The 14681-nt window shown below is 45.4% G+C and overlaps 1 protein-coding gene across 9 annotated transcripts in view; it reads right to left on the bottom strand.

The window, feature by feature from the left end:
* Window positions 1–4441: 4441 nt before the first annotated feature.
* The window catches only part of LOC133366267 (sodium-dependent neutral amino acid transporter B(0)AT2-like), a 36679-nt gene continuing 26439 nt past the window's right edge, over window positions 4442–14681 (bottom strand). For all 9 annotated transcript variants that reach the window (XM_061589186.1, XM_061589190.1, XM_061589184.1 and 6 more), the window contains 5 exons: window positions 12340–12532; window positions 10025–10226; window positions 8507–8666; window positions 8136–8298; window positions 4442–6398 (listed from right to left, as the gene is read on the bottom strand). In XM_061589186.1, coding sequence (XP_061445170.1) covers window positions 6129–6398; window positions 8136–8298; window positions 8507–8666; window positions 10025–10226; window positions 12340–12532 — 988 coding nt within the window. In that variant the 3' untranslated portion in view covers window positions 4442–6128. The remainder of the gene's footprint in view (window positions 6399–8135; window positions 8299–8506; window positions 8667–10024; window positions 10227–12339; window positions 12533–14681) is intronic.

Raw genomic sequence — 14681 nt, 5'->3', positions numbered from 1 at the left:
TTCGGGTTTCACTAGAAGTTGCTTTTTCCTCAAGTAACAGAGGACCGTAGAAATCAGTGGGGGGAGAAATGCAAGTTTTTAAAGTCAAAACAAAAGGCAGCAGCGAAGACAGAAAGGTTCGTCCTCTAACTACCTCTAGATTTGTTTCGTGATGTTTTGTAACGGACTAGAAAATGATAGCTATGAGCCTGGTTAGGGAAACGCTAAGGGTAGCCAAACTGGTGTCCTCCAAATGTTGTTGAACTATAACTCCCGCCAGCCCCAGCCAGGGTGGCAAATGGCCAGGTATGATGGGAGTTGTAGGCCATCGGCTTCTAGAGGGCACCACGTTGGCTATCCCTGATCTAGTCGGACCATTTTCAAACGGGTAGCGGTGTTAAGTCTTTTGTAGTAAAAAAGAGCAAATAATCTTATAGCCCCTTAAAGACTAACGTTTATTATGGCGTAAAACTGTTATGAAAATCTAATTTGGCTTTTCCTCTGCATTTTTATTTTACTTTTATGGATAACTTCAAACGGTTTTTTTTAAAAAAAAAACTAAAGTAAAAACAGAGTTTGTTTGGGATTAAACGTGACAGCTCTTATTCACCCCACTGCCTAGATTGCCTTACCAGTCTCTACCAATATGTTAACCTGGACCAATTAAAAAAAAACACAATCAAATGTTAAAAGGTGTGGTGTAGTGGTTAGTTAGAGTGTCGGACTAGGACCTGGGAGACCAGGATGAAAGCCATGAAGCTCACTGGGTGACCTTGGGCCAGTCACTATCTCTTAGCCAAACCTACCTCACAGGGTTGTTGTGAGGATTAAATGGGGACGGGGAGAACCATGTATGCCACCTTGAACTCCTTAGAGCAAAGGTGGGATATAAATGCGATAAATGAACAACAAACAAAAGGTTTGTTTAGGGAAGGCAGCGGCGAGTAAGAAAAAGGCAAAGAAGAAAATAATTTAATGGCAGTGGCGAAGTTAAGGGGGGAGGGCCTGGTTTAGCCAGCTTGCTTATCTCCTTTCGTAGTGGAAACACAAAACAAGCAAATTCAGACACTAATTCTTCAAGAAATGTGAATGTTCAACGGACAAGTGAATTGGCCGGTAATTATCAAAAACTTCCAGAAAAGTCTCTTCAGGAAGTTCAGAAGGTGTGCCATTCACTCTACTTCACCCCCCCCGGTTCTTTTCTCTACAACAACAGGCTAGAGTCCTAATCAGGAGCCTAAACATGCCGATGTTAAAAGCGGGGACGGGGCTACGGGTAGGGGAGTGTGTGCTAGTCCAGTCCCCGAGATCTTCACGCGCGTTGCACCCCCTCCTTTCCGTCCCGTGTTGCGTGGTGCAGCTCTGCCTAAGGCTTCCTCTCTGTTCGTGTGCACGCGAGTAGAACTCTCCGCACGATCAATAAAGCAAGAGTTTCTAATGCTCAAGCGAACGTGGGTAAAGCGTCGCGCAACAAGAGGTGGGCGCGAGCAGCATGAGAACTTTGGGGTTAAGGGAACTGCCAGCGCCCCGACTTCTCCGGGTTTATTCACGTGGTGCAGGCGACCTTGACGCCTCCCGCTTATTTCAAGCGGAGGCGAAACGCTTGACCTTGTGGGTTGCGAAATCCATCACGTGATAAGTAAATGCAAAAGCCTCCCCCCCCCACTTTGATCATCTGCCTTGCAAGAGCGTGTGAGCGTTTTCCCCGGTGATAGCAGTAAAGTTAGCACATCTTCTAATATGTATGTATCAAAGGTGCTATGGACTTTGAAGAAGCACCAGTACAGGGAGAAAGGGACAAACGAGCTAAGGCTAAGCAGAAGGCACGTCAAGCAAATCCTCATCGTGACCATCTTCCATCTGGAAACCTATGTCCTCACTGTGGGAGGCTGTGTGGATCCAGAATTGACCTCCACAGTCGTTTATGGACCCACCGTTAAAAACCTTATCTTGGAAGATAATCTTACTTGCCCAGGAGTGATCGCCAATGAATGATACACTTATGAAGGCCAGGTCCTACAATATATTGCTCAAGCAAGTACCATTAAGGCTGCAATCCTGTCCTCACTTACAAAGGATATTGTAGAGCTAGAAAAGGTTCTGAAAAGGTAGGGTTGCCATATTACCCGGTTAGCCGGGTTTCACCTGGATTCTTTGCATGCAACCTGGTGCCCATTTAGCCCCTTAGGTGGCCCGGATTCTCAGCTGTAATTTAAAAAACAAAATTTCTAGGTGGTCCAGTTCTTGAGATATACACAAAAACATCAGCCCCCCCCCCCAACTGTTAAATCTTTCTTTAAACAGTACTGTAGCACTTCGTAGCTTTAACCCCGCCCATTCAGGATTGCAGCCAATCAGCGAAGCCAGGGTTGTGTTTCAGTTTGATTGACCTGAGGTAATGTCTAGATTAGAAAACGCCTTTGCATAGGGACTGATAGGCGGACTGATAGGCAGACGTGCCGGCAGGGTAGTTGCTGGGAGGTACGTGTGCACACACGGCTCCTTCCCTTTGGCGGCAAAGCAGCCTCATTTTTTCCCCAGGCCTGGAAAAAAGCGTGGCCATTGCATGAGGGCAGCGGGCAGAGGCTGCTGAAGAACACAGAGGAGGAAGGCGAGTCCTGCCTGCCCTAGGTGGACACTGGGCTGGCTCACTCCTGGCACTGGCTATTTGTTTAACATTAAGTGTCAGCCAAATACTTTTAAAATCAACCAGTGATATTCCTGGTTTGCTTTTAGTTATTGCTGCTGTCGATGATTTTATTACACATTTAAGGTCTCTTCACCTCCCCCCCTTTTTTATTTGTATTTATTTTATATTTCCCCAGTATCTTCCCCTGGCTGTTTTTATGTACTTTAAATGTTTTAGTAATAAGAACCAAGAATGTACAATTATTATTTTAATTAAAACAAGATGCTTATCAGTACTTTGATGAGGACCTGATATTTATTTTCTTTCTGAGGCCAGGACTGGGTCTTTCATGATGTGGGGGGGGGCAGGGAGTAGGAGAATAGTTGTTAAGACAGACATCCTGGCATTGGTAATCAAATTAGCAAGGTATGTGCAGGGTTGTTGTATACTTCCAGGCCCAATTTCATTTTGAGTATGGAGGTGGGATATGGTTGATCAAAGGGAGAAGAAATTTTGAGTTGAGCAAAGCTCTGCTTTTATAAAACCTAAGAAACACAGATACTTTGAATGGCTGAGTGCCTGCACCAGTGGAATAGTGGAGGAACTTGTAAAACTTGCTGCAACAGTATTTAGAACTGAGCATGTGGTGTGACTCCTTTTCCTAACATTTTGGTTTCTTGTTTTTCTCCACCCACCACATCTCTGAAATATATTGTATATGTAATAGTTAACCATACTGCTGCCCTGACTTACTTTGTTTGTTGCTATTTTGTGTTTTTATATTGTGTATTTTTATTGTTTTTATTATATTTGTAAGCTGTGGTGAGCACTGTTTTTAACAGCAGAAGGGCAGGATATAAATTCTCTTAATTAATACTCCATAGTGTTCGAAACTAGAGTCTAGGCATTTAAGGCTGAAAATGTTGCTTTTTAAAAAAAGATTTCTCATATTTTCCCCCAGGTTTTGGTGGTAATTCCTGGACAATCCAAATATTAATATGCAAAGAATATGCAAAGAATTTGCATAATATGCAAATTAGCCTGCCCAGATTTGTGGAATTGGAATATGGCAACCCTAAGAAAAGGGCAACCAGAATGATCAAGGGAATGGAGCAACTCCCCTATGAGGAAAGGTTGCAACATTTAGCGCTTTCTAAGTTTAGAGAAAAGGCGAGTAAGAGGTGACATGATAGAAATGAATCCCATCAGCTGGCATCGCTAGTGGCATCAGCTGATGAGCAGGTGGGCATGGTTGGGGGGAAATTGCTTCACTGGCCAAAATAGAGCCCCTGCCATGCCCTGATTAGCCTGGAGGTCAGAGGTTCCCCACCTCTAGTGTTAGTCTATAAAGGTGCCACAAGAATATTTGTTGTCTTAACATTATTTTGGAAACTTGGGAAGCTGAAATTGAGCCAGAAGAAAAATCTGTTTTTACCTACAAGTTGATTCCATCGCGTCACTACCAGGGTGCGGAGGGTGCGGCCCGCACCCGGGTGTCACCATGAGGGGGGTGACACCCAGAACCGCCCCGCCCCGCTGCCCGGCAAGGCTGCTCCAACTTCTTGGAGGCGGGCGGGCGAGCGCAGGAGCAGCGTCAGCGGGGCGAGGGAGGCGTGCTGGCGTTCCCAGGCCTTCTCCGGCTGGGTGCCCCTCCGGCGTGCACCCTCCCAGGGGCATGGACGGGGTGGCTGGCCTCGGGCGCGCGTGCACAAACCCAGCCACCTCATCCATGCCTCTGGGACGGCACGCACCGGAGTTCCGCACCCCCCCCGCACTCCCACTAGTGACGCCGCTGCCATCCCCCTCTCCAGATGAGACAGTAGGATTTAAATACTTGTTTCTACTAAATACTGTAGCTTTATTGAAAAGGGGAAAAACCATTCTCTTTGATCAAGCTGTTGTTGTGCTCCTGTGTATAACTCACTGCCAGGCCACAAATTGTGCTCCCCTCATCTCTTAAACTCAACCCACCACCCCAACAGTGAGGACTGGTTCCTTGCTTTGCTTTAACAGGCATTAACAGAGAAGTTGCAGAAACAAAATGTAACTCCCTTGTACAGTTAATTTACTGAACCATTGACATCGTCTAGCAATTCCTCATGGAGAACATTTTAAAAACAGTCTACTGACTGCTACTTTTTTAAACTTTTGAGTTTAAAAAAATCCAACTATAGTTGATAAATTACTTGGCATGATCTATTCTCACACTCATAATAAAGAAAATTTGACATTTTTAAGCCCCTGTGTTTCTTACAACAGTATAACAGCCAAGAGGTGGAGTTTTTCTGAAGTCCCGGGTCTTGTGCCAATCTGCATGATCAACCAAAGTCTTTCACAGCATTACTTTGTCAGGTTGTGGGAAATACTGACTTTAATGTCCTGTAGCTTCAAGCAAAGTCTTACTTCTTTTATGCTGTGGCAGACTCTTCTGTTGTGAAGAAATTGGCACTAGGAGGAGTGTCTTCCTGCCAGTAACTGCTGAACTTGCACAATCTCCAGATCAGGATGATTAACACATTCTTAAAGATTCATCAGCAAAGATAAATAGGTCCTTGCCCCTCAAGAAGCTAACAATCTGTAATAGACAGTGGGGGAAACAACAGAAGGAGAGGAAGGAAAGAGACAAGAGTAGGAACAAGAGTAGGAACGGATGAATGAAAGAGAGGTGACAGATGGACGGATTGCCTTCAAGTTGTTTCCGACTTATGGCAACCCTATGAATAGGGTTTTCATGGTAAGCAGTATTCAGAGGAGGTTTGCCATTGCCTTCCTCTGAGGCTGAGAGGCAGTGACTGGCCCAAGGTCACCCAGTGAGCTTCATGTTTGTGTGGGGATTCGAACCCTGGTCTCCCAGGTCATAGGCCAGCACTCTAACCATTGCACCACACTGGCTCTTGAAGGGGAGGCAGTGGATCTTTAACAAGTCAATCCCTTACAGATCTCAAGCCTTACTTTCCTTCTCTAATCCCAACAGTTCTCACATCCCTGCCTCTCGGGAGTGCATGGCCCTCCAAAATCAAATAACTTCAGCTCTTAGATCTCAAATCTCCTGGTCCATCCTTTTAATGGAGGCACTACAATGGGACTTCACTACTCTAGGAAAGGGAAATGGCACTCCATGGCAGTAGTGCAAACCACAAGTTGATCCACCAAGGGTTTTTAAAAAATAAAAGCAATAAGATTCAACAGTTTTGATGCTTTCACATCACTTCTACAATTTTTGAGGTCCTCTTTCATTTACCTATAAGATTTTCACCTCCTTCACTGTAATGGGTGTGAAGGTGGCATTGGGAACAGCTGTGTAGCAACCTCCACTGTTTTGGCATCCTGCCTCAAGTCAATTTGACACACACATCCATTTTTTAAGCTGCAGTACTGGTGTGGGTGTGTCTCTAAACAAGCATGGTCCCCAGTCTTCAGACCTTCAGAGGCTGGAAAACACAGCAATGGTCAGGAAGATCAAGGAGGTGCGGCAGGTCACATCTCCATGCGGTACATTCCAGTTGGAAGTGCCCCTCTGTCAGTCCTGCCTGTCTTCTGCCTGGACAAGCAGGTACCCATTGCCTTGGCGATCACATTCAGCGGGGGAGCTCTCTTCTTCTGCCACCTCATCTTTATCCTCCGTGGGTACAGGTGCCATCACCATACCAGGCCGGTTGTCACGCTGGGCAAACCACTCTCTCAAGAGTTGTCGAAAAAACATGGCCGGGATGGGAAGAGCAGCCGCAACAATAAGGCTTACAAGGAGGCCCAGGGCCCAAGGTGGATACTCCAGCTGCTGCTCCTTTGCCTGTAAAAGGAGACACCAAAAGTCAATGTTTTAGTGGGCCCAAGATGCCCTATGTCTCCAAGGGCTGCATAGCCAGGAGACATCATGACAGCACCTCTCTCTCCTGGGGAAAGTATGTGGTCACCAACATGGCTGGGGATACTAAAAAAGTTATCTTTGAACTGGGAAAAGGTTCATACAAGGGCAACCAAAATAATCAAGAGGGTGCAGCAGCTCCCCTTGAGGAAAGATTACATGAAGCTTGCTGGGTGATCTTGGGCCACTGTCTCTCAGCCTAGCTTACCTCACAGGGTTGTTGTAAGGATAAAACCAGGAAGGGGAAAAGAACCATGTTTGTACGCTACCTTGAGCTCCTTGGAGGAAAGGTGGGATATAAATTTAATAATAAGGGCTCTGTAGTATAGAGAAAAGGCGAGTAAAGGAGGTATGTGACATAACAGGTGTGTAAGTTTATGTATGGTGTGGAGAAAGTGGATAGAGAAAAGCTTTTCCTGCCTTTCTCAAAACACTAGAACTCTTGGACATCCAACAAAGCTGAATGATGGGAGAATCAGGACAAAAAAGTACTTCTTCACACAGCACAGTAAAAACTATGGAATTCACTCCCACAAGAGGTAGTGATGGCCACCAACTTGGATGGTTTTAAAAGAGGACAGGGATAAAGCAATCCGTGGCAACTGCTTATGATGGCTATATTTTACCTCCACTGTCGGAGGCAGCGTGGCTCTGAATACCAGTTGCTGGGAATCGCAGGTGGGTAGTGTTGAAAGTTCTGCTTTTGAGCTTCTCCCAGGCATCTGGTTGGCCACGATGAGAACAAGATGCTGGACTAGATGGGCCTTTGGCCTGATCCAACAGGGCTCTTATGTTCTTAAGGATGCCACAATCTTTGCTTTGAGCAAAGGGACTTTTGGTGCAGAAAAGGAGTCTCTGCCACAAGGTTAGTGACTTACTCGGTTAATCTGCTTTTTAAGTCTGTAATTAAAGCTTTATATTACAAAATATCACCCATCGGTGTATTCGTGTTGTTTTTTTCAGGAGCCACTGCATTTGTGGATTAAAGCTTTCAGCCCTACAAATGGGATCATTAGCCCGAGAGAAAGACTGTTATTACTTTTTTGTTACAGAAAGTGGAAAAGAGACAGTGAATTGGAGATCATCCAGTGAATCCATGGCGGTTTCAGCCCATGAATTTCAGATCAAAATTCAAAAGTCCACTACTTCACATATGTTGGCTCCTTTCTTGTAGAAACACAAGAGGGATCTAGGGCACTTGGATTGTGTGCAAGAAAAATCATTGCCACAGCTGGGTAGGGAGAGGGGTCTTGATCTGTTGATGGGAATTTGTGGAGGGTTCTCTCGCTCAATTGCCTTTCTGTCTTGCCCACATCACCACTTTTATCCACTTGCTACATGCTCTTGCCTCCAAAAGCTCACAGCAAAGTAGGCTTTAGGGCAGGGGGGGGGCCTCCAGATGTTGCTGAACTACAACATCACCCCCTGGATATTGGCTGCCATTGCTGGGGCTGATGGGAGTTATAGATCAGCAACATCTGGAGGGCCAAATGTTCTCCATCTCTGCTTTAGGGTCCCACAGGACTCTGATCTTTATAAAGTGAAGTGGTCCCCAGATCATGCTTAATTTCTTTTTTTTTTTTAAAAAGCAAAAGGTGACAGAGCCAACTGTTATTGGTGGGAAGCATGAAGGGACACGATTGGATGGAGCATGCCTCTTACCTTTTCTCTATTCCAAGCTTGATAGGTGGGCCGCTTCAAAAACATGCGTACCAAACTTGCTAGCAGCAGGCACAAGATTGATGCTAGGCTAACAAAGCGCCACATGTAGCCATATATCCTCCAAGGCCGCCAGCCCAGCATGGCTTCAATGTCACTTGAGAACCTGTGGAAGGAGGAAGAAGAAAAAAAGACCAAGATGGCAGAAGTGAAAAGATGTTAAGATACCTCACAACCTCAGGAAGAAGGGGAAAAAACCAGGATCTGTCAAAGGCCACAGAGTAAGCCACCACCACCCCTCCAGTTTTGCTCAACAAAAGAGAAAGAACTGGCAGGTGCTTAGTTCAAGTTAGAAAGGCAGGGGAGAGAATTACCTGTCAGCTCCATAGATCCAAGCCACGGCAAAAGCTTCAAAAGCTACAACAATAAGCAGGGGCAGGGTGGCCGAATAGTCGTCAAACATCATCACAAAATAGTTGCCTGAGCGCTGCATGAAAACCAGGCCCAGCAGGAATCCAACAATACAACATAGCACTGTGGAGAAAGAAAAGGGAGAGGTGAGTGGCATGGCCAGGCACCTCACAGGGCTTATGGACCAGCTGGAGGCCCAGTGTTGACTGGAGGCGCAGGGAAACAGCACTGCTATCTTTGTTCAGCCTGGTTTGAGTGCTCAGAGGTGTACACGAGGCTAGAAGAGGCAGGTGCCTCTGGCAGCCAATAATAAGCAGTGGGTGCATGGTAAGACAATGGTGGCATTTTTTTTAATATTAAGAGATGCTGCTGCACCAGCCTGTCTAGCTGCTGACAGTCCTTCCAAATTGTTTTAAAATTTTAAATTGTGTTTCAAATTGTTTTTAAAAGATGTGTTTTTAAATTTGTGTATTTGTTTTAATGTTTTTAGTTACTGTAAACCGCCCAGAGAGCTTCGGCTATGGGGCGGTATATAAGTACAATAAATAAATAAATAAATAACTCAGACCACATCTGCACTATATATTTAAAGGAGTATCATACTACTTTAACCCGTCATGGTTTCTCCCAAATAATCCTGGGAATTGTAATTCAGAGTGCCGAGAGTGGTTAGGAGACCCCCTATTCCCCTCACAGAGTTACAATTCCCAGCATTCCATGGGAAGAGGGACTGAAGACTCTGGGAATTGTAGCTCTGTGAGGGGAATAGGGGTCTCTTTACAATTCTCCTCACCCTTAACAAAGTACAGTTCCCAGATTTCTTTGAGGGAAGCCGTGGCTGTTTAAAGTGGTATAAAAGTGTTTTAAATGTATAGTGGAGATGGGGCCTCAGCACTGCCAAAGACAGAAACAAGTAGAGTGCAGATCTCCCACATCCTGCTGCTGCCCCCCGCAGAAGCTGCTGAACTTGATTCAGAGGCTCAGGTGTGCAGCAGCCAGGAGGAGCTGGAGGCTTGTAGAGGCTGCCTTATGAAGACAGCACAAAGTGGCAAGGAGCCACTCAGCCCTTTAGGCCCTGGCACTGCTGCTGATGTCTTGGGCCAGGCACATTGATAGCTATTGGGAGGTGGCGGGTTGACAGTGCAGTTTTCTTGCCCAAACCCAACAAAAAACCAGTGAAGAATTAGATCAAAATGCCTTAAATAAATAAATAATTGTGTTTTGGTTGTTGCGCTTTATTTGATGTTTGTACAATGTAGGTTGTCGATATAGGGAAAAATGGTTATTTTGATACAAGTGAATAAATTGAAAGCTTTTAGTTGTTCTCACAATGCAATCACACACACACACACCCTTCGGTCTGAAGTGGTATGGTCTGGAACTGTGTCGCCTCGTTCTGCATAATGCCCCCATCAAACTTGGTCCCACCTGGAGCCCTGATGGCTTCAGGTCCACCTCTCTGTTGCTGGGTTCTCCCGTACCTGTGAAGAGGGTCCGCCGACGGCGTAGGCTGTGGAAGTTGTCCAGCAAGGGGGTGATGATCCCTTGCATGTTTCCCAGCATGGTGCTCAGCCCCAAGTTCAGCAGCATGAAAAAGAATAGCACAGACCAGAATGGGGCTGTTGGAAACAGGGTCATGGCCTCCGTGAAGGCGATGAAAGCCAGTCCTGTGCCCTCCACACCCTGGGGATTGGCAGAAAGGGCGGGGTGAGAAAAGAGGGAGAATCTGGGAATCATCCACTGAAAGCAACAGGTGATGAGCATAAACCAAACAGAAAGCAATACTTCATGCCTGGCCAACTTGTGGCCCAGAAAGTAGCAGTTTGTGACACTCTTGTCAGTGGAGGCTGGCCCATTAGGTCAAATAGGGCACTGCCACACCAACCTCAGATTTGTCCTCCTCCTCCTCCCTCAGCCAGCCTGCCTTCATGCTTACATCGAGTCCAGGGGGTGGCACTGCCTGGAAGCTTCCTCCTCCTTTGTCTCACTGTTGTCCTTGTATAAGTCAACACGGAGGAGGATGGAGACAAAACTAGAATGAGTTGGCTCTGCTAGCCATTGGCTCTGGCTTCACCAATTATTGGCTCTAGCTACTGTTGGTCTCCCTGCCTTCCTCCCTACCAATCTTATTGGGGACCAGCCACAACTTCTAACGAATATCAGGCAGGCTCACGGGCCTGGTTAAGGCACAGACTAGGGGTGAGGAGCCTGTGGCCCTCCAGATGTTGTTGAACTCTAATTCCCATCAGTTCCCAGCTAGTATGGTTGATGCTGAGAAATGAAGGGAGTTGTAGTCCCACAGGCTCCCCATCCCTAGCACAGTGCTCCTGCCTGCCTGTCTCTCTAGTACCACAAAGAAGTGACTATAGCTCAAAGTAGGCAGAAGTCACAGGCCCAGTCCCTGGAATCTCCAGTTAAAAAGGGGTCAGGTAGGAAGTGATGGGAAAGGCCACTTGCCTGAGATCCTGGAGACCTGTTGCCAGCCAGCCAGACTCCTCTGGGCTAGACAAACAAATAGCCTGACCCAACATAAAGCCGTTTCCTGCATTTACACTGCTGGCCTGCTCTTCAGCTCAGCAGACTAGAGGCAAACCCATTCTGTGTACAGATATACACAGAAACAGAAGCTAACTTGTGTGTGCAGTGGAGACATTACTGCAGGGAGAGCTCTGCTTCCACCCTCCTTCACTCCTCAACTGATACATGTATTAATGTATCTAGCGCTGCAGCAATCACTGAGGGCTCACCCCCATGACCTACCTACTTATTGAGCATTCATCCCAATTTGCTTGCACTGAGGTTAGTACCACACTAACCGTCAGGAAGTTTTTCCTAATGTTCAGCCGAAATCTGGCTTCCTGTAAGTTGAGCCCATTATTCCATGTCCTGCACTCTGGGACGATTGAGAAAAGATCCTGGCCCTCCTCTGTGTGGCAACCTTTCAAGAACTTGAGGAGTCCTATCATATCTCCCCTTAGTCTTCTCTTCTCAAGGCTGTGTGTGTTATGTGCCTTCAAGTCGATTACAACTTATGGCGACCCTAAGAATCAGCGACCTCCAAGAGCATCTGTTGTAAACCACCCTGTTCAGATCTTGTAAGTTCAGGTCTGTGGCTTCCTTTATGGAGTCAATCCATCTTTTTGTTTGGTCTTCCTTTTTTTCCTACTCCCTTCTGTTTTTCCCAGCATTATTGTCTTTTCTAGTGAATCATGTCTTCTCATTATGTGTCCAAAGTATGATAACCCGTTTCATCATTTTAGCTTCTAATGATAGTTCTGGTTTAATTTGTTCTAACACCCAATCATTTGTCTTTTTTGCGGTCCATGGTATCCACAAAACTCTCTTCCAACATCACATTTCAAATGAGTTGATTCTTCTCTTACCCACTTTTTTCACTGTCCTACTTTCACATCCATACACAGAGATCGGGAATACCATGGTCTGAATGATCCTGACTTTGGTGTTCAGTGATATAGGTTCTTTTCTAGTTCTCTCTAGTTCTAGTTCTCAAGGCTAAACTTGCCCAATTCTTTCAGTCTCTCCTAGGGCTTTGTTTCTAGTCCCTTGATCATTCCCTTGTTGCCCTCCTCTGAACCCTTTCCAGTTTGTTTGCATCCTTCTTAAAGTGTGGTGTCCAGAACTGGATGCAGTGCCAAATACACACTGCCATACTTGACTGGAGGGCTACATTTCAATTGGCATGTCACAAATGCAAGCCTCACTCTCCCCCCTCTGACAACCCCCAAATGCAGCTATATCAGAGGGGTTTGCCCAGCTCATCATTCCACCCAGTCACCTTATTCATCTCATCCTCTGCACGGCAGTCTCTGATCTCCCAGTTCTGCAGCAACTTCTCTGCGGTGTCGTTCTGGAGTCCCCGATACCAAGTGCTGTACTCAGCAGCAGAGAGGTCGGAGAAGTTTCCCTGCTGGAGTAGCACAGCAGGGAGGGAGCCATTCAGCACCAGATGAGACAGGATGTTTGTATTCCTAAAAAAAAAAATGCAAGCAGGGAGGTCAGAAATCCTCAATTACTGCAAAGCAGAAAAGACAAATCCAAAGACAATCACCTAGGAGCATATGGCATCCCAGGGCACCTGATGCTTAGCTTTAGCAAGGTGGCTACAGCAAGTCTGGAACTGTGCATGGATGCCCGAGAACCCCCATGGATGCTGCTTTATGCTCCATCACAGGATATGTCACACACACACAACCTCAGAGGCCCTCCCCCTCCTCGTTGCCCCTGCCAATGAGCTTAGTAACATGTAATTGGGTATCTCCAGAGCAGCCATCTAAACAGCAGTGGATTGATAAAATTTGGGAGACTATGGCTGTATACACCCTAACTGAGCAAGCATGGCAGGCGCTGGATCCTAGGGCCGCACCAGGCATCTTTTTTATTGTGTGCTTTCATGATGATTTGTGTTCATGACAGAATTGGGGCAGTTATATGTGATCCTGCTTTTAATACTGTTTGCACCTGCAAACGTTTTGGCCTGAACATGCTGCTCCATTTCCAATCAGTGCATGTCTCCGTAACTTCCCGCTGAAATCCTGTTAACGTTTCATATCACAAATGTTCTGGGTTTTTCTTCTCCCACTTTTGTTACGCTATAGCGAACGCATGCCCCTTCACACAGCAATAACGCAACAAGACTGGGGAAGCGTCACAGAACAACTAAGAAAGCAGAATGATGTGCAGGCGGTCCAATATAAATCCACCATTAATGCACTATTGAGAGCCAGTGTGGTGTAGTGGTTAAAGGTGCTGGACTACGACCAGGGTTCGAATCCCCACACAGCCATGAAGCTCACTGGGTGACCTTGGGCCAGTCACTGCCTCTCAGCCTCAGAGGAAGGCAATGGTAAACCACATCTGAATACCACTTACCATGAAATCCCTATTCATAGGATTGCCCATAAGTCAGAATCGACTTGAAGGAAGTCCATTTCATTTTCAATGCACTATTATTGTGTCTATGAGATGTTGCAGAATACACCTTAAAAAAACAGTCTTGAGGGGCCCCTAATTTTTTAAAGAAGATATAATGGTGCCACGGTTTCTATTTATTTCCTGTAAGGAAGCTCTTCAAGCTTCTGAAGAAATTTCAGTTGCAGAGGTCTATATTTTTTCTGACTACACTATGTAACAGATATCTCATGTTTAGATAGCAAGCTTCTCCTTAGTCTGCTTTTTCCTAGTTATCTCACAAGCATATTTATGAAACACTAAGGACTGTAATCTGTGAGTTTTTTCTCATTAGTCATATTGTATTGCTATTGTTATTGTTCTTAATAATAATAATATTGCTGTGGTGTTTTTTTTTCTTTTTGGTCACCTATATTTCTTAAAACTATCTTTCAAAATAAATTAAAATCCCACAGGGGCAGTGGGGAAAAGAAGCTTCATTGGTAGGATGAGGGAAAGGTCTTTTTCTGCCGTGATGGTAGAACGATCTCCCCAGAAAAATACATCCCACTTACCCTCATTGCTCACATTTAAGTGAATGTTGAAAATAGCATTATTTTGCTTTGTTACTTATTATTTGGGCCGACATTTTAAAACTGATTTTCCCTGCTGCTCCTGCTGTTTTTAATACTTTGTTTGAAATAAAGATGAATAAATAAATATAATCAAAGTGATGCAAACCCCCTTAACTGCTGGAATGCTCAGAAAGGGGGAATATAAATGACATAAATAAAATACACATAAAGAAAGAAAGTCAAGGTTATTCCTTTTGCAGCATTGTCCCAATAGGATCAAAACCCAAAAGGGATCGATGATAAAAAAGGGTTGACAATAGGGCAGTTACTAACTGTTAAGAGTTTGGGTAGATATACTGTATATTGCCATGGAGTGTAGAAATAACTGGTCTGTTAAGACTGGAAGTTGAAAGAAACTTAAGGTTTATTAGTACAAAGAGGTAATGTCATGCATGCTGAAGCAGCCATGCAGCTTCCACTCAAGGAACCATTACTAGCTGAGGGCAAAGACAGGAAGGGAGGAAAGGAAGGAAGGAAGGAGAGGAGCAAAGCCTGCAAAAACAAAAAACACTTTAGAGGAGGAATCAGCAGAGGGAAGAATAGATTGTTTCTTTCTGTCTATCCCCACCACTTGTAACATGCATTGGTGCTTTAC

The sequence above is a fragment of the Rhineura floridana genome, chromosome 11 (genome assembly GCF_030035675.1).
Source record: "Rhineura floridana isolate rRhiFlo1 chromosome 11, rRhiFlo1.hap2, whole genome shotgun sequence".
In the NCBI taxonomy this organism is placed as follows: Eukaryota; Metazoa; Chordata; class Lepidosauria; order Squamata; family Rhineuridae; genus Rhineura; species Rhineura floridana.
Note: the sequence above shows the minus strand (reverse complement) of the source record. Positions and strands in the feature narration are given on the sequence as shown.